General features: G+C 50.1%; 1 protein-coding gene across 16 annotated transcripts in view; it reads right to left on the reverse strand.

The window, feature by feature from the left end:
- Nucleotides 1-21793, reverse strand: part of MAP2K7 (mitogen-activated protein kinase kinase 7) — a 74119-nt gene that overhangs the window by 12497 nt on the left and 39829 nt on the right. For 3 of the 16 annotated variants that reach the window (XM_043533253.1, XM_043533252.1, XM_043533251.1), the window contains exons 1-2: nt 1616-2584; nt 30-236 (exon numbers count right to left, since the gene is read on the reverse strand). Coding sequence is in view for 5 of the 16 variants with exons in the window: in XM_043533258.1 (XP_043389193.1) it covers nt 16786-16903; nt 17172-17305; nt 18513-18558 (298 nt within the window). In the remaining 11 variants the exon portion in view is untranslated. Of the gene's footprint in view, nt 1-29; nt 237-1615; nt 2586-4831; nt 4920-5878; nt 16904-17171; nt 17306-18512; nt 18559-21793 lie in introns of those variants that run through there. The other 13 variants (XM_043533258.1, XM_037887763.2, XM_043533254.1 and 10 more) reach the window with 10 other exon arrangements.

The raw sequence follows: 21793 nt of genomic DNA on the forward strand, positions 1-21793 counted from the left end.
TCACGAGCAGGCTGCCGGGGCACCTTTACCTTGCAGCAGTGTTGATTGCAGAACAGCAAAGAGGCTTGGGAGGGGGGGTGGTTCTGGGAGCCAGGACTCTTGGGTTCCAGGTGGTTGTGGGCACAGGCTGCAAAAGGATCTTGGCTCTTTTATGCCAGTCCAGAAAGCAGTGGGTCCCTGGGGCTTAGAGGCCCATGGCCATCGGGTCCCTTTGCTCTGGCTGGATTCATTGCTCCCTGCAGGGAAGTTAAAAATAATTGGAAGAATACAAATAATCTGGGTCAATGGGAGGTTTAAAAATAACAACTCCTCAGGGTCAGGTTACCAGAGAGCAGGGGAGGGGAGAGATTAGACTCCCAACGGTTTTTAAGGGAATCGCACCCAATCCTGGATCCCGGATCCCAACCCTCTCCTCCCAGAAATGGGCACAAAACCCAGGAGTCCTGCATCCCAGCCCCCTCCCCACCACTCAAAAAGATGCCAGTCCCTGGTAGGGCACAGACAGAGAGATGCTCTTTATCAACAAAGTGAACCCCCTCCCACTGTTGATGTGCCGTACACCAGAGCTGGACGCAACCTCCCACCTTTGGTCTCCCCGGCGTAACTCCACCCATCTGTAACCAGGCAAGCAGGGGGTGAACGTCTGGCAGGGCTGAGCCCTGTTGCACTCATGTGGCCCTAGCTGTTGAGCGCCAGGAGGTGGGAGATACCGATCTCCTCCCATGGGGGCCAGGAGGAAAAAGAAAACCAGCTGCCCAAGGGGGGAGTTTGGGTCGCCCCAGAGATGGGTGGATTTATGATTAATGCAGGCAGGGTGGGAGAGGCGCTGGGTCCTAGGCCTTGCGCTAACCCCCAGGCAGCCAAACCCTGGGTCGCTGTGACTCGCTGCCACCCACACGGCAGGGGTGAGGGGAAGAGCTGCAAGGTGGAACACAGATAATTTGCAGCGGCTTTCATGGATCACTGGCTAGGACAATGAAACAACAGCTGGACTGGAGAGTGGAGATACCCACACCCAGCCCAACAAGGCAGGGATGTGTTACCCCCAGGAGAGGAAAATGAGGCACACGGTTCAAAGGCCTTGGCCGAGGTCACACAGCCAGTCCTGGCTTAATCCCTGTCTCACGGCTGTTGAGTTAATGTAGATGGAATAGAAGGGCCCAAAGAGTGAAAGACGTTAACGTGACCCTGTCCCTATTTGACATTAAGCTTTGGGGTTTGGTAACCAGAGCCATCAGCCTGCTTAGTCCCCCAGCAAACAGCCCATTAAACACCCCTTTGCCCTCTTATTAAAGACGCAGAAGAGAAGGAAAAGTGGGTAATGCATTTGCACATTAAACACATGCAAGAGGGGAGAGAAGATGCAAGGGATGCAGCTTCTCCTTCTACCGTTGACTCTCACTTGCCACCTCCCTGCTGGAGAAACAGCGGCACGCAGGGACTGATCAGCCACTCTGAGACCTGGCAAACTTGTACCAGCGCTGGGCTGTTTAGGGCATTGCAAAATATACAGTCTTTGCCGGCTCTGCCAGAAGGCATAAGGAGGGAAGAGAAGAAGGTAGGGAAGGAAAAGGACCCGTGGAGAGGAGGGGGGCAGGTGAAGAAATAGTCTCACATCCCAGGTGGGGTCGGGCTTTAGCCGGAGTCAGTGCAGGTGGTGATGTTGTCTGGGTCACTCTCTCTGGCCCGGACATCTCTTTGGAGCAGGACAAGGAAGGCCCAGTCGTGTCCCGGTGCATCTCAGGCAGGGGTGGCAGCCATGATGATGAAGTTTGCTCCTTCCCCTCAGCACTTGTTGCACTCTGACTCCCACTTCCACAACCGTATTTCCCCCCAAAATCACTTTTTTTAAGGACCCCCCAAAGGGAGACAGGTGGCCTAGCCCATCCCTTCAGGATTTTGTTCCCCAACTAAGCCTCATTTCTGACATACCAATTTTTACTTCATTGACATCAGGTCCCACACTCCCGTAGTTTACCGGGCATGATCATAACACAGTCCTTGAGTGGTATCAGGAGGTTTTTTTGTTTGGACTAATTCTGTCTGTCTGTCTCCCTTTTGCATCTTTTCCCACCAGCCTTTGTTGTTATAGGTTGTTGTGACACTTTATGAACTTTTATCCACTTCCCAGTTAGGCTCCCAAAAGCGGTAGGGCCAATTATTTGTATACTTTGTAGGCCCAATTATTACTACAGTGCTAGGACCCCGCCCCTACTCAGAGCTGGAAATAGGACCCAGGAGTCCTGGTTCAATCTCCTCACTACTAGACCACACTGCCCTCCCAGAGTCCTCTCTGCTAGCCTATTCCCCCCTGCTCTAAACACTAGATCCCCCCCCCACCCAGAGCTGAGAGTAGAACTCAGGAGTTCTGACTCCCAGGCCTGTGCTTTAGCGTCGACTGTCCCCTGCTGCTCTCCAGACCCTGTTGCTTCTAATTTTTGGCCCCAGAAGTTGTTTTGTTAAAGACGGGGATTTTCAAACCTGGCTGGAACAATAATAAAACTCGGATTTTTATTAAAAGCTTCCCTGCAGTGTCAGGAACCCAATCACTAACCATTCTATCCTCAGTAACCCCTGTGCTGCGGCCCTACCCCCACCACTCCACACAGCCTCACCCCACCCCCCCAACGATACCCCCGTAACCCCTGCATGGCCCCATTGCTATCAAGGGTAATGCACAAGGGCAACTGACAGGAGTAGACTCCAGCTCACTCTCCTGTAGCTGCACTGGCTCCGCAGTTTGTTTGTCACTCTAAGCAGCAGATCTGGCTCCAATGCACGCATGGGCAGGAGCCCAGTTGGGTGTTAGAAAGGGTCATTTCTGCTGTCTCATTTGTGCACAGAACTACATTGACACAGAGGTTAAAACTAGATGGGAGAGAAGGAAACGAGCCGGCCTCTCCCTCTGGAGCCTGGATTGGCCAGTAACACCCTTCTGTCATGCATCTCTCTGCCCAAGCCAGGCCAGTCCCGCTGCATCTAGAACAAGTCTGGGGGTGTCAAGCTTCAGCTACTGTCAGTTGGGCAAATCTCAAATTCGGGGCATTCCTGTCCGACAGCTCATGATCTCACGGAAGCAGGAGGGGAAAAGAACTATCCAGCACAGGGAGCAAGGGCTCCATCCATCTCTGTTCGCAGCACCTAGGGGATGAGGCGTGGTTCTGTTTCCTGCATCAGGACAGATGCTGAACCCTCTGGAATAGGAAATCATTAACCAGGGTAATGCAGGAGGTAGAATTCACAGAGGTTAAAGCCAGAAAGGACCGTTACATTATCTGGTCTGACCTCCTGTATAGCAGAAGCCATTGCATTTCATGCATTTACCGCTGAGCCCAAGAACTTGTTTGGCTAATGCACCTGTCACCAAGGCAGCCAGTCTGGATTTGAAAGCTTTGGGAGTTGCAGAATCCACCTCTTCCCTAGGAGTTTGTAATACTGATCAATCTCCCTCCCCGTTAAAAACCTGCCTTATTTCTATTTGGAATTTGACCGACTTTAACTTCCAGCCATTGGTTCTTGTTCGATCTTTCAGCACTAGACTAAAGGGCCCATTACAGCCCAGGAGGTTATGCCATAAACAAGACACCGTTTGCTTTTCTTTTTGGTGAGCTAACCGGGCTCTTAAACCCTTTCACCGAACAGCATTATTTTCCACTCCTCAGATCGCTTTGGAGGCTCTTCTCTGCACCCTCTCCAATTTTAAGATGTAGACACCAGCATTGAAGCCTGCAGCTACGGAGGAAGACAGACAGTTTGGGACAATTTTAAAATTATGGATGTTTTCCCAGGGTTGTTTAAGGACCCAATCCTGATTGGGACTAAGTGCTGGATCGGACCCCGATGAACAGACTGCATTTAACTCCTCCAGCAAAACAAGCCTTTGCAAAAAAGCAATTCAGCTAATCCCCTCTCAAGGCTGCTCCACCCACCTCTGCTGCTCAGCAGCTGCTGCGCTGACTAAAAGCTTAGGGCTCTTGACAACTGAAACCCTGCTGTCACACTGTCTGCACAACTCGGACGTTTTTCCCGCTCCGATGCTGCCTGACAAGGGAGGCCTCAGCCGACAGCACAGCGAGAGGCAGACACCCAGGAAAATCTTAAAAGAATCTGTTTGCGAAGGGCTTTTCATAGGATAGATGCGACTTGTTCAGGGCACGGCTCCCCTTTGGGAATGTAAAGAATTTTCAAAAGTACACAAGCCCCCAACAGCTTCCACTGTGACACTTCTGGACAGGTTCTGGGTGCCCCCACTTGTGGGGGAAACTGGCCCCGACTGTGGATGCTTTTTGAAGTTCCAAGCAACTCCCTTTAACAAGAACGATCAGCATCATTCCCTGCACACGCCCAATTTGGCAAGAGAGAAATTGAGGCACACTTACCTAGAACCGCACAGCGATGCACAGCCAGGAGTCTTACCTCAAAATCTTGGGCTCTATCAACTGACCCATCTGTCCCTTCGGAGAGACCCAAACAAGCTAAAACCTGTAGTGCTGAGACTCTCAGGATTTTGTCAGGATCCTTGCAATATCTGGTGCTTTTCTTAAAGCCCCAGCTCCAGCAGCCAGGTGATTTGAGTGAGAATCTGAGTTTTCATTTAAAAAAAAAAAAAAGTTTCTGGCCCTTGTGATTGAGGAGAAAAAGCTTGAAAATGTGACCTCCTGCTGGCTCAAAACCCAGAAGGCAAATCCCCCCCCCCCCCCTTATTATTAAACACAACCAACCCCGCTTGATTTTTAAACCAATCACCTCATTTTTCAAGCCTGACTCATGCTTTTTGAACTCTTGAGGTTGGTAAGACTGAAACTGAGCACAGAGCAGCCAAGTGACTTACCTACAGCGGCACTGTGATGCAGACCCTGGAATAGAACCCAGGAGTCCTGGCTCTCAATCCCATGCCCTAGCAACTGGCTCCTCCATCCCTTTAGGAAGAGGCATGAGAATAGTAAAAATTGTACATTTAAATCCATCGAATCACAGACACCCACACAAACAAAAAACCCCAACCAAACAAAAAAGTCGCTGGAAAGGTAAATTCTAAATGATTATTTTTGCACCAATTTCTGTGTTAATTAGCATGTAATTATTTTTTAAACAAATCAGTTGGAAGCCCCACACTCACAGGTAACAGAAAATTATTTTGTTTCATGAACAGAGCTGTCATTTTAACAGACAACGGGGGTCCTCGGAAAGAGAACAATTTCTGGAAATGTAGCAAAAATCTATTTACCTGCCTCAGACATTGTGTAAAAATGGTTTCCCGTTTTAGCACTTTATCAGATCTGACCTTTAATTCAACTCACCTCTCCAGATATAGTTTTATTTTTAAACCCAGAGGAAGAACATTATCAATTCCCTGGTGAATAGGCTTTAGTCTTTCCAATGAAACATAAAACCAAGGTCCTTGCTTAGGGTCAGTAAGGAGCTCCTGGAGCTATCCTACTCAAATTCAGTTAATCCTGATGTCTGGGTTAATTCCAATATGAGTAAATTACCTTCTGTCACCCTAATCCCCACCCCCTTCCATTTTCAAATCAAGCCATGATTCTTCACCTTTTGACTTGCATACGGTTGCTATGCAACTGTTAAACAGCTGCAGCACCCCACACAGAGGGGGCTGCATTTCAGCGCTGCATGAGTGATTCCTGTGTGCCACTGAACAGCTGCAGTATCTCAGCTGAGAGGTGGCTGCATTTCAGGGCTGCCCATTGTGCAGCATTGCCGTGTGCCATTAAAAAGCTGTGGTATTGCACCCAGACGTGGCTGCATTTCACTGCTGGGCAAGGAGATCACTATGGATTCAATCACTTTGGGAAGAAAGCGGTTGTAGAAACAGAAGGTTTCATACTGGAGACATTTGCTGAGTGGAAAGAGACAACCATTTAGGGAAAGAATTTTTTATTTTCAAGCTTCTAAGAGGGTTTCTACAAACAGAGTAAAAAAAAAACTATTAAAATAAGCAACAATTTCCTTTTAAAATATTTTGTGGGTTTTTTGTTCTCTCTCTTTTTTTATTTTAAATCCAAGAAACCCACTGAGATTAACAAGACCAGCTTGGTGGGTAGCAGAGGGACAACAAGCTTGACATGTCGTCTGGACTACGACTGAGGGAGAAAAGGGGACTAAGAACCAGTCAAGTTACTACAGGCAACTTGGGAGAGCCAAGTAAGATGCCCATGCTCAGGAATAACACACACAATTCGTGAAAATGTCAACATGATTCCTGAATTCGGAAGGGAGAGAGCGCTCCTTCCAAGCTTGGGACTGGTGCTCTACAGGTCTATTAACCCAACGGGCTCCATCAGTTAAGAACATAAGAACAGCCATACTGGGTCAGATCAATGGTCCATCTAGCCCAGCGCCCTGTCTGACAGTGGGCAGTGTCTTCAGTAAGAAACAAGGTGTGTTCTTAATCCATGTTAGGTAAGATCCTAGGGAAGACAAAGCACTGTGTAGTTTTCACACAAACCAGAAGGTCGAGGCGACCCCTCAATCTACCAACAAGTGTGAAAACTATAAGCTGCTGGCATCTTATTTAACATGGGTTAAGACACCTGGTTTCCTAGGGAAGATGCAGCCTTCCAGACGGAAGTTTAGCAAAAGATACTTTTTTAACAATATCTGCGCAGGAAACTCCTCCCTTCCACTGCCCCTTTGACGCAGATTCGCCCTTTTGAAAGTCACGAAGCACACTTAACAGTTGCAAAAAGGGGAATGAACGTTGCACGACCCAATGCTGCAGGCTGAGAGTTTGCCTCCTTCAAGATAATGGGATTTAGGAAAGAATTCAGCGTCGCATAAATCGCAAGCCATCATAACCACACACACACACCCACACACACACACACACACACACACACACACAAAGCGAAACTGATCTCGTCACAAGGCCTAGGCTCCTTGTAAGAATGGAACCCAGGAGTCCTGACTTCCAGTCATCCTGCTCTAACCACTAGATGCCATTTTCCTCCCAGAGCTGGGAACAGAACCCAAGAATCCTGACTCCTAGTCCCCCCTACTGCAATCACTAGAGCCCAGACCTGGGGATAGAAGCCAAGAGTCCTGACTCCCGACACCCCCTGCTCTAACCAGTAGACCCCACTCTCCTCCCAAAACTCAAAACAGAACCCAGGAGTCCTGACTCCTAGTGCTCCCTTGCTCTACCCACTAGACCCCACTCCCCTCCCAGAGCTGGGGACAGAATCTAGGAGTCCTGACTCCTAGTTCACATAGGGGTCAAGTGTGACTTTTGTGATTCTGAGGCCTTAGGCCAGCACTGTGAGCGGAGATCAGCTTCATACCTGAGAACATTCCTCTACTCAGCCAACAGGAGGCGCAGTTTAACTCTCCTTACCCTGTCAAGGGGGTGGGGGGTGGAGGGGAAGCGGGTGGAGAAATTTACACTGGACAAAATCCAAGGCAGCTTTAATAAACCAGGTGATGCCCTGAAAATGCCATGGTGCCCCTTTCTTTGCCCCACCCCATTAAAATCTTTAAATGCTTTGGCATTTCTAACACATTTAGCTGCTACAAAATGAAACAAAACAAAACCAAAAAACCCACCCCAACCCCTATTTTAATGGCTTTTTTTCAAACACTGGTGTAATATTAAATCGCAGTGTAAAAAACCCAGCATTATTAATACACTACCAAAAAAGCCCTGAACATATGCTGGGCTTGCCAGAGAATGGAAGTGGGAGCCGGTGTTTCCTGCCTCAAGAAAAGATGGGGGAAACCCATGACAACCCCCAGCCCCCTCTCCCGTGGCCTAAATGCTGGATTCTGGCTCTCAGCATTCATTACAATCCCAACTTGGGGACGTAATTCTCCCTGCTTAGATACCCTTCTCATCCATTGCACTGTTCGCTGAAGGTGATGGCTCCTCCTCTGGCCCCTCCCACACATCCTGGCCACACCCACACACCCCAGCTACTTCTACTTCCACACTCTTGCTCCTCCCACTCAGTGCTAATCCCTGCTGCCCTCTATACCTGCTACCACTGTTTCCTGGCCCTCATTCGCCGCAAGCCAGACCCAGAGCCCATCACACTCAGTGGGAGGCTGGCTCCCCGATAACTCCCCTCCCCCTTCTTCTGAGCTGTCAGCCTGTAAGCCTCTCAGAGAGTTTCCAAGGTGGGAAGCAGATCCCACGTTGCATTCAAGCGCCCCCACATCCATTCATGGCACTCTAGGAAAATCTTTCAAGAGGCAAAGATTTTTGGCTCCCATCTATGATAATCGTTTCTTTAAAATGTCACTGCAGAGTGAGAGAATAAAAGGAAACCATCTGACTTTATTTGTAGAGCTGCCAAATCACGAGAGAGGAAATCTCTCTCCCGAGTTTATGGATGGCTCAATTCTCCCCAATAAAATGCCACCGCCTACTCCTCACTCCACATACCAGCTCTAAGCAGAGAGAGAGAGAGAGAGAGAGCGCGGTAGATAAATATCAATATATCCCATGGAAAGGAAAGTAAAGGGGGAAGATTTAAAAAAAAAAATACAATACATTTAAAGGACACATAAAACGCACGCAAAAAATTTCTGCTGGCCAATAAATAATTTGTAAGGTTTGGATTTCCTGCAACTACTGAGAGTGAAGAGGGAAGGGCAAAGGGATATTTGAGCAAACTTAAAGCTAAACAGCTGGCCAGTGAGAATCCTGGTGTAGCTGTAACATTAATGGTAAAGCGTGGATTTCGATTCAAGAATCAGCCAGCTCTGCAAGAAACTTAAAGACACATATTGGTGGTGCCCCCTGTACCCTGAATTGATTTTTGCTGTCGTGATCTAGGACTGCCAGTCACTCTGCTTCCAGACCTCTCTATTCAACTTTGGCCAAATGACACCTTTTTAAAAGACAACGGGTTCAATTTTCAAAAGCGCCTATACTCCATTTTCAAATGTGCCCAAGGTGCCCATTTACCTTCAATGATGACGAGGCCTCTAAGTGCCTAAATCACTTTTGAAAATAAGACTTAGGTTCCTGGGTTATTTAGGGGCTTTTGAAAATTACACCCAAGGTTTTTTCTTTTCAATTTTTTTTGGTGGCTACTAAAAGGTATAAAGCCAGTAGCCCCACCTTGGGGAAACTACTAAAGCTTATTAGATTCAAGTCAGCTCTCCAAGAATCAAGACAGATGAGTGACTGAATGTACAAGCAATCAAAAGCTAAGTCTCTTTCCATATAAGATAGAAGTTACGCCTATTAGGTTTTAACATGCGAATTTATAATAATATAATAATATAATATAATATATAGATAATATAGTCAAATGCTAATACCTAGAATATAATTGTCTATCCAGCTATTCTCTGCCCTACCTTTGGCATGAATTTTTTTGTTTGTTTTTTGTTTTCTTTAAAATCCCCAGTTCAATGCATGCACACACCTGCACACACACACACACACACACCCTCCCACACACACAGAAAAAATATAATAAAATAAGAGCAGATGTCAGATCTGCGATTAAAAAACACGTAACCACCCGAATTAAAATAATATTAACAGAGATTTGTTCTAAATTAAAACATAAAAAAATAATTTAAAAAAATGCAATAAAACTGCATTTTTCTACCCTCCCCCCAATCCTGGCAATTCTTCTTCTCCTTGAAAAAACATCCCAACATTTAAACTATCGAAAAAGCCTTTGTCGTCCACCCACCCACCCCATCCCTACCGTGGGGTCTGTGTTCAATTTAGGTTATATCACCGTGGGAATGTCAGAAACATTGAGTGAAAAGTGGGGCTGTCCCCTTAAGAGGCAGGGCCTGATCTCAGCTGAAGTGAAAGGGACCGGGAGTGCGCCCCCTACCGGTCAGAGATTCTAAGATGACTGGAAGCAATTTTGCAAACTCTTAGGTTACAACCCCTCATTGGAAGCCAGTACTTTCGCAAACCCCTGCCCGCTCCCAAACTGTGATGCCTTTCCAAAATCCTGGATCCGATCCAGTCTCAGCACTTAGCCGATAACTGCTTTGATCTAGCAACCCTCACTCAAGACACCAGTTCAGCACGGCACCGCACAAAACCAGCAAGAGCCAAGCATGCAGTGAACTGCTCTGCGGAAGAGAGGCCCATATTAACAGCCCAGTTGAAATCACACACATTAATGAGGCAGGGTCAGCCCCAATGGTAGAGTTGGAAGGATCAGATTCTAACTGGGGCATTGGAGTGGGGTTCAGGAGGCCTGGGTTCTACTCCTGGCTCTGTCACTGGCCCTCAGTTTCCCCACCCACCTTTTGGCTATTTAGACTGTGAGGTCTTCGGGACATGGACCGTCTCTCACTGTGTGTCTGTGCAGCATCTAGCAAACAGGCCCCTGAACCTGAGAGCCAAGGGTCTCCTTTGAAAAGACCTGCCTTAAAGGCCACATTTCCTTAAAGGGCTCAGCTCTCATGTCAGCACTGAAATGAAACATCTGGGTTTTCAAAAGGTCTCAGCACCCAACAGCATCCACGGAACAAGTGGTCATGTCAGGTAAGTGCCTACACAGGTGCACTGATGAAGACTTGGCCCTGGTTTTGGGGAGCTGAGCACATGAAAAAATCTGACTCTTAGTAGTTAAAAATCAAAGACAGATTCCACCAGATCCTGGCTGGTGTAAATTGGTGTCACTCCGCTGCAGTCAATGAGGAAAATCTCCAGCTGGTGTAAATGGCCATCATTCCATTAGAGTCAATGGGAACAGATCCCCCACTGGTGTAAATCAGCATCTCTCCACTGAAGTCAATAGAGTGACGCTGATTTACAGTAGCTGAGGATCAGGTCAGTGTCGTCAAGCCTGTATTTTTATTGCAATATTTGGTATCTTAAAGCTCTCAGCTCCTGGAATCCTGTGATTACAGGAGAATCTCCGCTTTCCTTTAGTTATTAGCCCTAGAAAAGCTTGAAAGTGAGACCCCCGCTAAAGGCTCAAAAGCCAGAAGGTAAATGAAAAGAAACCCAAAATGATCAGCTGATTTTTAAGCTAATCTCATTATTTTGAAGGGCCTGATCCATGTCTTTTGAACATTAGGGGTTGAGACAATAGTGGACTCTGGCTCTCTGTCGGCTGAAATTCATATACAATCAAATCCTTGCACGCCTAATGTCACTAGGTTGAAGACTTCTTGGGCTACCTGGTAAATATTGACCATCAGCATCTGTCGGGTGGAGCCAACCTACTGCTGTGGCTGTTAATCAAACAGAGCAAGAGGGGTTTGAACAGCAACAAGAACCCAACCTGAAAACTTCTGCCTCTTCGGATCTGGTGGCTGTTTTCTGGGTGATCGTCAAATTCGAAGCTCGCCTGGGGAGTGATTTACAGCCTCTTAAGGCGACTGCACCAGTTCCTTGAGAGATGATCTTGCAGCACGGGCAGCATTTGCTGCTCTGCTGTTCATGGTACTGCTCGGATCCCGCCAAAAACCTCTCTCTGCCATAGGATCAGCCTAGATGCTTCATTGGATACACAGGCACAGAATTCCTAAATTCTGGATCTGGAGACAATCAGCCACGCCAGAGGGTATCGCTAGTTGGATACACCAAAGAGCCAGATTCCTTGCACTGACACTACTCTGTGGCAGCTTCCTGCTAATGCATTTTAAATCATTTCCCCAAGAGTCAATTGCAATTACTTCTCCACTAATCCCTTCTCTGCTTCTGCTCACCATTTCCACTTTATCCTACCATCCAAAGGCACATTCCCCCACATTCCGTCCCTGCTGCTCTGCCCTGCACGGGCTGCATTTCACTTGGCGCTCTAACTCGAACCTCTGATTCTCACCTCTGCTCTTCACCCATCCCAACGTGCCTTGCCAAGCTGCCGGAAACCCCCACTGAACCAGCAGAAGGCTGTGTGCTGGGCCTCCCGATCCTTACCCACTTGCAATCTACTTCCCTTTCGGCTATTCATAGACTATCGGGCAAGATGGGACCATCAGGCCACCTGGCAGAGCCTAACCCACGGATTCCTGCATCCAGCCCACTGACTTGTGGTTGGGCTTGAGGGCGTTGTTTAGATGGACGTGCAGCCTGCAATTAGAAACTCCAAGCGGTGGAGCTCTTACCTCAGCCCTTGGCAAGCTGTTCTACTGATTAATCCCTATCCCCATTAAAAAGGTGGGCCTTGAGTTCCAGGTGGAATTCGTAAGCTCCCAGCCGTTCTATCCCGTTCTGCCTTTGTCTGCTAGATTAAAGAGCCCTCTGGTTTGAGAAATCTGCTCCCTGAATAGGTACTTATAGACCATGGTCAGCCACCTCTTAAACTTTCTTTTCGTTAAGTTAATGAGACTCAGCTGTTTACGCCTTCCCTTCAGTGTGGATAACATGCTGGATTCTCCAGAGGATATTTGCATTGTAAAATTCCACCTCTTCTGCTACAAGGGCCCATCCAAGGCACTCCAGTTCCACAGTAGATGGACCTCCAGCCAACATGTCCTGTCTGGTCCATGAAAATCTCTTCCCTCCTTTTAATGCTCTCCCACTCGGCAACACCCTCAACAGCTTTCTCCTGACATCAAAAACAAATGCATCCCCTTGGCGGAGCGGCCTTTGCTTGGGTCTCTTGGGAACATGTGGCAAATGGCATGGAAGAGGTTATGTGCATCATATGGAAAGGTAGCTCCAGGGGCAGGTACAACCAGTGTCCAATAACCTTCCTGGGAGTCCCTGCAACATGCTAATGCCAGGGAGTGACGGACACTGGCCAAATTGCTATATTGAGTACCCCACTTAACGCTCTCTTCTGTCACTCAAACCCACAACTTCAAATATCAGCTGCCGTGGTAAGTGGTTTGATTGTCACTGACTGACACTGGGCCAAGAGTTAGAGCAAGGCACAAGTGCCTCCCAACCCATGGAGGGTAAAACATGGCTTTACACTCCACAGCTTCCTACTGGGGACCTGCCGGGTTCCCCTATAAAACTCTGCTCCCTGCCCCGATTTAATCTCCCTTTTGCACAGCCCTCTCTGGCCTAGTTTGCTCTTCAACTTTTGAAACTTCTTCACTAAGCCGAGACTGCAGGCCCAGCGCTACCTGTTCGGCCTCCAAACCGAAGCATCCCTAAAACTCACCGCCATCCCCAACTTACTTTGCTTCCAAGTTCACCAACAGCCTCCCCGCACTTTCCTAGTTACAGTAACAAATCCCTCCGATCTTCTGTGCCAGAAATCCTCTCTCTCGTTTTCCCTCAACAATGCTCCCTCCAGGCCTGCCTTTCGCTGTCATTCCATGTCTCATCCCAATCTATCTTGTCTGCCTGAGACTTCAAGTCCTTGAGGCTAGAGAACTAGTTCCCTTTACGTCTTGTAACACATCACTACACCAATCAGCAGCAGCTTCTGAAAGGGCCACCAGAGGGCTCTCTCCTTTCGCCCTGGGCCTAGCACAGGGCAGTAGAGTTGGGACCCTGCTGAGTCTATTCTGCATCCACACTGGAACAAAGTTCTCACTGTTCAGACTGAGGGCCTCTTCCACATTTAGAAACAGAACAAGCCAAAATCTATAGCTCTTAGGACTTAGATTCCTGAGGATACAGCTGGTCCCATAATTTCCACCTGCAGCTACGAAATTCCATGCCAACTGCATTGTGAGGATGAGTTAACTGTATTGATCTAACTGCAGGATGCGCTTGCAAATGTCCACTCCAGTGATTGCCGGCAATGGTGACTCTTAGAAGGAGAGATGTGAGGGGAAATAGACTGGCAGGACCAGATTCAACACCAACAACTCCTTAATGCCTCCCAAGGGCTATTTTCTTTGCAAGGATGGAGTAGCACAGGCTTGGCAGTGCTGTGCTTTTCTGTAGTGCCATGCCAGAGGCTTCAGATCCTCAGAGCGGTGGAATGACTGTGGCTAATGGGTTCTGCGGGAAGTCTTCGCTAAGTCCTCTGTGAAGAGATGGGAGGTGGTAGCAAAGGAGGGCTTGGGCCAGGGCTAATCTTCAGGGCATCTAGAAAGCCACCTGGAAATGGCCACACGTGGTATCCTGCACTGCGTTTACAGCTTCTTTGACAACCTTTCTGATTTAGCTTTGGGTGTCGGAAGCCAGGGCTCCCTTCGTTCCCTGTGCCAGCTGCTCTCAGCTCCTCCTCTGTTTTATTAACAGCTATCCACCACTGAGGAACCAAACAGTTGTAAGCTCTCCCTGGAGACCCAAGGAGGAGACATGTCCCCCAACCCCACCCCCGCCCTAAGGCAGAGGGGCACCTCTTCCTCCCACCCCAACAGTCCGACAGGTTTCCTTGCTGCCACATTAGCGCGGGGGTGTCTCTCCCATCCAGCTCCCATTTGTGGGGAAAGAGGGGCTCTGCGATGTATTGTGCCAGAACTTGCATTTGGGTTTGAAGATCCTTCCTACCTCCCTATCCTGCTGACCCTGTGGGGACAGCAGAATGCTCTGTTCCTGATGCTCGAGATAAAGCAGGCACTTTGCTGGTCTCTGCCCACCCTCCTGCCCTGGATGCTCTCTGGCATCCCCTTGCAGAGCCAGGCCAGCAATCCCATACCCACCCAATATACACACTTTCCTTTACCCCGATGCTTAACTACTGTCCCCGGTCCACCCCACCCAGAGCAGAACAGAGCACTGTGCAAGGCACTGCCAGGCAGCTGTGTCCATGTTTCCACCCACCCAGGCTCCACCTCCCTTTCTGAGAACCATGGGCACTAAGTGGTTTCAGTGTGCTGGACAGAAAAAAACAGGCCGGGCAAGATGAGTGGTGCCACCCTGCAGCCTGTGGGCCCCCTTGCTAGGAGGTTTCTGTCTATCGCTGGACTGGAGGAACGGGGCCAATAGTGCAATATGGTTCTCAGCTGCCAGCCGGACTCAGGATCTCAAGGAACCTTGGAGCCCAAAGCTGCTTGGCACCTGACCTTCTCCGTGTCACTATTTTTTGGCTGGGATTTGTAAAGCAACTTCCCATCATCATCGGATCTGAGCACCTGGGGCACTGTCAGAGCGACGTACAGCTCTCCCAGCCAGCAGCAAGGGCTGTGCAGAGCCCAATCCTGCTTGGAGCTGGGAAATGGTGAGCCTAACCCAAACCTGCTGGAGGGGAGCCCATGCCACGTTCCAGTTGGCAGCTGGGAAAGGAAGCAAACCCAAGTCCTTCTGGAGGCAAAAAGCCAAGACCTCTGCTAAAAATGGGCTGAAAGTCAACCGCAGCCCCTGTGAGCTACACGGTCTCGTCAGAAGGCTGGGTCAAGGGAGGTTGGAGACCGGAGCTCATCCCACAGGCTTTCAGGATTATGCTCCTCACCTCCTGCTTCCCAAAGCTGATGAGGGCACCTGCCTTCCCCAGCGAATCAGAATGAAAGTGAAAAACCAAACAATCAACAGCCCCCCAAAAAGCTCTGACCGGAGCCCCCTTCCCCAAGACACCCCCCAGGCTTCCAAAGAGGTGACATGCAACCAATTATCAGCCAAATCCTCAGCAAACGTCAACCGGGGAGACTGGTGGAGCCAGGCTGAGCTCCTCCGGCCGATGTCAACCAGCGTAGCTCTGCTGTTGTCACGGCTGCACTGATTTACGTCTGCTGGCACACCCCTGCAGAGCTCCTGAGAAGCCAAACGGGAGGGGCTGTCTTACAGCAGCTGTGCTGAACCAGCACCATTCCACTGCTGGCCACTACGCCCTTCCCACCAGCCCAGGACAAGCCTGAATAAACCCAGGGCTCTGACAAGATTTAAAGGAAGGAGGTGGTGGGAAAAGAACAACTTCAAGTTTCATTAGTGTCTTTGATTTTTACAACTCCGCAGCTGCCGCGGTGGGAGGAGATTGCAGGCTGCAAACACTTGTTTCTACCCCCTAGAATTAACTTTTTTTTCTTTTTTTGCACTTTCACTCCCTCCTTTTAAATAGCAAAAGAAAAACAACATGCAGCCGTGTTCTCCCAGTGCTCAGCAGCCCAGCAATCACTTTGGTAAATACAAAGCCGCGGACAGAAGAAAAACAAAAAACTTTTGTTCGCACTCCAGAAGGAAAAAAGGAAACAGGAAAACCCCTGAGATCAAAAACAGGATTAAAAAAAAAAAAAAATCATCAGCATAAATCACTTCAGCTGAGCTGCTTCTGGCAAGAATAATCCCGAAACCCACCCCAGCCCCACCCACAAGGCAAAATAAAATGAAATGAACAGAGGGCAAGGGCTGAGCTCCTAGGTGAAGTCTGAAGCTGCACGCCCCGTGTGCCCCTCCCTCACCCTTTCCCCTCCCCCAGTACAATCCCAAACCACGAGAGAAAAGTAAGAGACATACAACAATGCAGGTGGCTGGCGGACGGGCATGGCAGGAAGCCCGCAGCACCGCAGAGTCCAAACTTAATAAATAAGGAGTAAAAAATTGTCATGTGTCTTTGTTCACAGTGCGTGAGTGAGGGTCCCAGCCTCCCTTCCCCATTCCCCATGTCTCTCGGGGGGCAGGAGGGGTGAAGAGAGAGGCATAAACCGGTGATGCGCCACCGCTCCGGGCCAAGGGAAGTATGAGGTTCCCAGCAGAGCCTTCTTGTCTGAAGGAGGTTGCGGGACAGGGTTGGGAAGAGCCCTCTCTTCTCCAGCTGGAGAAGCAAGCCAGGGCTGGAAATAGCCTTCTCTTGTCCAGCCAGTGATGCAGGGCCAGGACTGGAACAGGTCTTCTCTCATCTGGCTCGAGACACAGGACACGGCTGGAAGGGGCCATCTCTCATCCAGCTGGAGATGCAGAGCCAGGCTGGAAAGGGCCTTCTCTCATCCGGCTGGGATGCAGGCTGCAGGCTCCCAAGCAGCTGGAGATGCAGGGCCAGGCTGGAAAGGGGCCTTCTCTCACCCAGCTGGAGATGCAGAGCCAAGTTGGAAAAAGGCTTCCCATCCAGGGAACATGGGACAGAGATGGAGAGGGACTTGTCTTCTTCGGCTCGCTGGTGCCCGAGACACAATGACTCTAGCGGAAGGGAAGCAATAAACCCACACTCCAGAGAAAACAACCAAACCCCCCCACTTCCCCTGACGACACTGGAGGAGAGAGCGAGGAGGGCAGGTGAAATGAATGGTTCAACCAAGCCTCAGAAGAGTTGCTTTTGCAAAGATGTGGGGGTGGGGGGGCAGCTGCCATGGGTCTCCTCCCCGTCCCCACCCTGTGGCGGTGACCGGCCGTAAGCTCTCGCTGGCATGGCCCCCTCCCCGGCTCGTCGTTTTGGCCGCGTGGCTACCTGGTGAAGAAAGGCAGGTGGTGCTGGCTGAGAATGCTGCTTGTACGGGGCGACTCTGTCTTGGCCATGACGTCTTTGAACCAAGACGCCACGTCCACTTCCAGTGTCTCATAACGCTTGATGAAGTTGTGTTCCTGGAAAGGAAGCCAGAGGGACCCTGAGCATAAACGCCCATAGGAATGGGAGATGGTGGGGAGTTGGGGGGAACATAGCATCTTGGGGGAAATAGGGATGGAGGGATACAGCCCGCTAGCAGTGTGGGAACACACACACACACACACCCCCCCCGTGGGGGGAGGAAGGAGTGAGGGACACACATATACCCCCCCATGGGGGAATGGATTCACGGAGACACACACATGCACGCCATGGGAGAGATGGACTCGCAGAGACACACACTGCATGGGAGAGATGGAGTCAAAAACACACAAGTACCCCTTAGGGGAGATGGAATCAGGGGGACACACACAGACACACACACACCCCTTAGAGACATGTAATCAGGGACACACAGCCACACACACCACTTGAGGACATGTAGAATACCCTGCCAGTTGCCAGTGCTCCTCTCTGCCACGACTTTTGCTACACTGCAGCAGGCAGTAGCTCTGAGTGAGTATGTGGGGGTAGGGGGGTTCTACTGCACAGTGGACAGAGGAGGGGGACTCATATTAAAGAAAAAGGACTAAAATATGAGTAAAACCAAGGCAAAGAGAACAGGCTTGCCCAAGGCATTACAGAAACTCAGTGGCGGAAGTGGGAATAGAACCCAGGACTCTCAGCCCTCTCCCTGCTCTAACCACTAGACACCACTCCCTTCCCAGAGCTGGGGACAGAACCCAGGAGTTCCAATTCCCAGGCCCCCCATCCCTAACTGCACTCCTCTCCCCACATCAGGAACAGAACCCAGGAATCCTGACTTCCCATCCCCCCATCTTTAACTACTAGACCCTACTCCTCTGCCAGAGCTGGGATTAGAACCCAGGAGTCCTGACTCCCAACCCCTGACTCTAATCATTAGACCCCACTCTCTCGAAGTGGAAAATACAAAATTTCATATTTGCTGCTTATTCGGCTTGATGTAGAAGAGCTGCAGCGGTTTTTCAACAGACTGACTGATTCACTGCAGCATGACTGCTGACTGAGATCTCTCTGCAACCCAGAGGGCCTCCCCCAGCCTTGTGTGCAGTATCACACCAAGACCTTCAGTATACCTGCTGCTAGGCTCACCCTGGTACAGCATGAAATGGAGCAGGGGGATTGCAGCTGGGGCCGTATTTGAGGCTTTTCCACCAGCAGCTCGGGGAGAAAGGAGGTCGGATTTCTGTGTCAGATACTCACAAGTAGCTTGTTGTACTTTGGTCTCTTCCTGTGATCTTTAGTAAGGCTAAGAAGAGAGAAAACACATACAGAGTCTTAGACATCTCCACACACAACCCTCTGGGCTTAGGTTCATCAATACCCTCAGCCACTAGGGGTCAGTCAAGCTCAAGAAACTTGTTTTGTCCCTTATCACGGGAGTGATTGTTTGAGAGCTCCCTAGCACACAGGCCTTTCCCACCAGTGCAGAATTGTCCCAAGCACTTAGGTTTCTGCTGCTTCCCTTGGGAGGCGCCTTGCCGACGGCCAGCGAGGCAGTGCAGGTTGGGCTGCTCAGTGGCACGAGAACCAAGGCCCAGTGGTAGAGGGGGACTGAGCAGCTTGCGAGGCTGAGTGCCCAAGAACTGGGAATTAGGGAAGCTAACAGCGTCCTGCAAACAGGACAGGCCGGGGTTCAGTGCAGATGTACAGAGACATCACCTACTCCAGGTCCAGTGCTTAACTGGCTCTCATCACCGTAGTAGCTGGGCACCTCACAATCCTTTTAACACATTTATCCTCACACTCCCGCAGGAGGAAGGAAGTGTTCTTACCCCAGCACGCAGGGTAGGTCCAGAGCCTCACTCAAGGTCACCCAAGGAGGCTGGGACAGAGCAGGGATTTGAACCTGGGTTTTCTAGGGCCTAGGGAAGTGCTCTAACCCTGGACCAAGCATCTGGCTAGGAAGAGTCACTGCCAAGGGCAGAGATGGGGATTGATCTGTTGCTGAACCAGCCCCCCCAGCTGTCTGGCCCTTGTGTACACAGCCAGGCTGTCTGACCAGATGTACCAGCCCCAGGCCCCCTGTGTGCTGTAGCCTGTGCTGAGGGGGCTGGGCACTCCCAGACCCTAGTGCTAAGCATGCCCCATCTCCTGGAAGGCAATCACGCAGGAGGCCTGAACGTTAAGGCAACGAGGGGGGAGCCTAGAGCGTCTAGTGACCAGGGGCATCATTTCAGATTTGGGCGGGGGACGATGACTTTAACCATGATTCCAAGGGCTGCCTAGGCTCTCTAGTTTTTTTGCAGATGATAACTTAGAAATGAGTAGACAGGAGCACTGCATCGAATTCCTACATCAAGAAAGAAAACACATATACAAACACCAAATAAAGCCATATTTTCAGCGTATATGTAAGTGTAAAACAATCAGGGGATAATACAGCAAGATATTCCCAATCCAAGCCTTGGGGTGGAGTCAGAACTGTTCAGATGTGTCCTACCAATAATCCATTCAGACCTTTGTCCAGCTCAGCTGGTGGTGGGGAGGAGCCCATTTCAATCCCCGTGAATAAAGTCCCATATGAGGAGCGGGTGCCGCAGCCTGTTGCTCTCAGGGGGAGAATTCTGGATTTGGGAATGACAGGTCCCAAGATCCCACCTCAGACAAGCCTGAGCAAAGACTATGAAAGTTACAGGGTGGAAGCACTTGGTGCACAGGGATTTCTTACGTTGATGTCAAAAGTAAGAGCTGAACGGCTGGTTCTGAAGGCCAGCTTTGTTTATCTCAGCAAGTGTGTTATGAACAGGCTGATGTGTATGTGCCCCATGTACCTCTTGTGGTTCCCCTGGCTGTCCTGGGCCCTACACTGCTAACAAATAGCAGAGATTCTCCATTAGCTCAGACATCACGGCCTAGTGCTTTGGTGCAGGAGATGGGGGTTCTGCCCCAGCTGAGCAGCTCTCCAAGGCCGTTGTCTGCAGCTCAGTGGCACATGGCAGTTCCAGCTGGCTGTGGAAGTGTCACAACAGAGCAGAACATCCCTGAGTTACTCCTTCATGATCCTAGTGCCCAGTGAGCTATTCAGTGCAGTGAAAGGTTGTTACAGAATAGAACAGGGTCAGATAGAAGCTGGCCACTGTCATCTGAAATCCATGTGTGAGTGACAGGGGCTGTGAAAGACTTGCGTCTCCAGACCCCTCCACTGGAATTCCAGCCTGGGACTCCCCAGTTCCCACGGGAGTGCCAGTGGGGGTTCACTGCCATGTGGGGCTCTAAGAGGCTTTTCCTCCTTGCCACCACCATGCAGTTGTGTCAGGGTCAAAGGTTTGTCAACAGCCAAGGGGCAGAGGTCAGTGCTGCGTGACCCTGGGAGTGGCCCGAGCAGTGCCTCATGGGTGTGTGTCAGTGCGATGGTCAGTCAGGCCTCCCAAGAGCCAGAGCTGTGCAGCTCAGCACGCTGGCTTCTCAACAGAGAAACCCTTACAATCCAAACCTCCTCTAGTGCAGTGGTTCTCCACCAGGGGTGCGCGTACCCCGGGGGTTGCACAGGTCTTCTAGATATTTGCCTCGTTTTACAACAGGCAACATAAAGAGCACTAGCAAAGTCAGTACAAACTAAAATTTCAAACACACAATATGTTTATACTGCTCAGTATACTATACACTGAAATGTAAGTACCATATTTCTAGGTCAATCGGTTTATTTTATAATTATATGGGGGAAATGGGAAAGCGAGCAGTTTTTCAGTAGTAGCGTGGCTGTGACACTTTGTATTTTTATGTCTGATTTTGTAAGCAAGTAGTTTTTAAGTGAGGTGAAACTTGGGGTATGCAAGACAAATCACTCCTAAAAGGGGTATGGTAGTCTGGAAAGGTTGAGAGCCACTGCTCTAGTGGGCACAACTTTTGATTAGCAACTTAACCCCAGGTGCCCTCTCCCCCAGTGCTGAGACGGGCCAAGCCCCAGGCTGGCGATAGCGCTCTGCCAGGGTTCAGCCCTGCACACAGGTTAGGGAGTGTGAGCAGAGCTAGTGGTGCACGGCCAGACGTCAGGTCTGGGGAAGGCAACAGCTCCATCCTGAGCTAACCACCCACACAGACCCTTACAGCACAGATCCATACAGCACTTCGCACATCACATGGCCCTATTCGTGCACCCCTTATCCTCCTAGCACTTATGCTGATGCTCATGTAACCTCTTCTCCGCTGCACTCCCTTGTGGCCCTAGCCCCCTGCACTCCCTCCCTATGCCCCCCGCCCCCCAGGCATTCGGTGCAGCCAGTCTCCTACCTCCAGCTGCTTCAAGTAGCTCGCCAGGAACCAGCCGTGCAGCCCATTCTCCTGCCCTTCCCACCAGCTGCCATCCGGCACTTGCAGCACTGTTACCAGCTCCCCCGCCATGAAGCACAGCCCCAGCCGGAGCCACTCCCTGGAGAAGGGGCACAGGGTCTGACAGCGCGAGCCCTACATGCTGCACCAACGGAGCTGGCCTGCAGAGGTGCCTTTTAGGGAGGGCATGGGGGGACCCCAACCAAAATTTG

Source organism: Chelonia mydas, chromosome 20 (genome assembly GCF_015237465.2).
Source record: "Chelonia mydas isolate rCheMyd1 chromosome 20, rCheMyd1.pri.v2, whole genome shotgun sequence".
Lineage (NCBI taxonomy): Eukaryota > Metazoa > Chordata > Testudines > Cheloniidae > Chelonia > Chelonia mydas.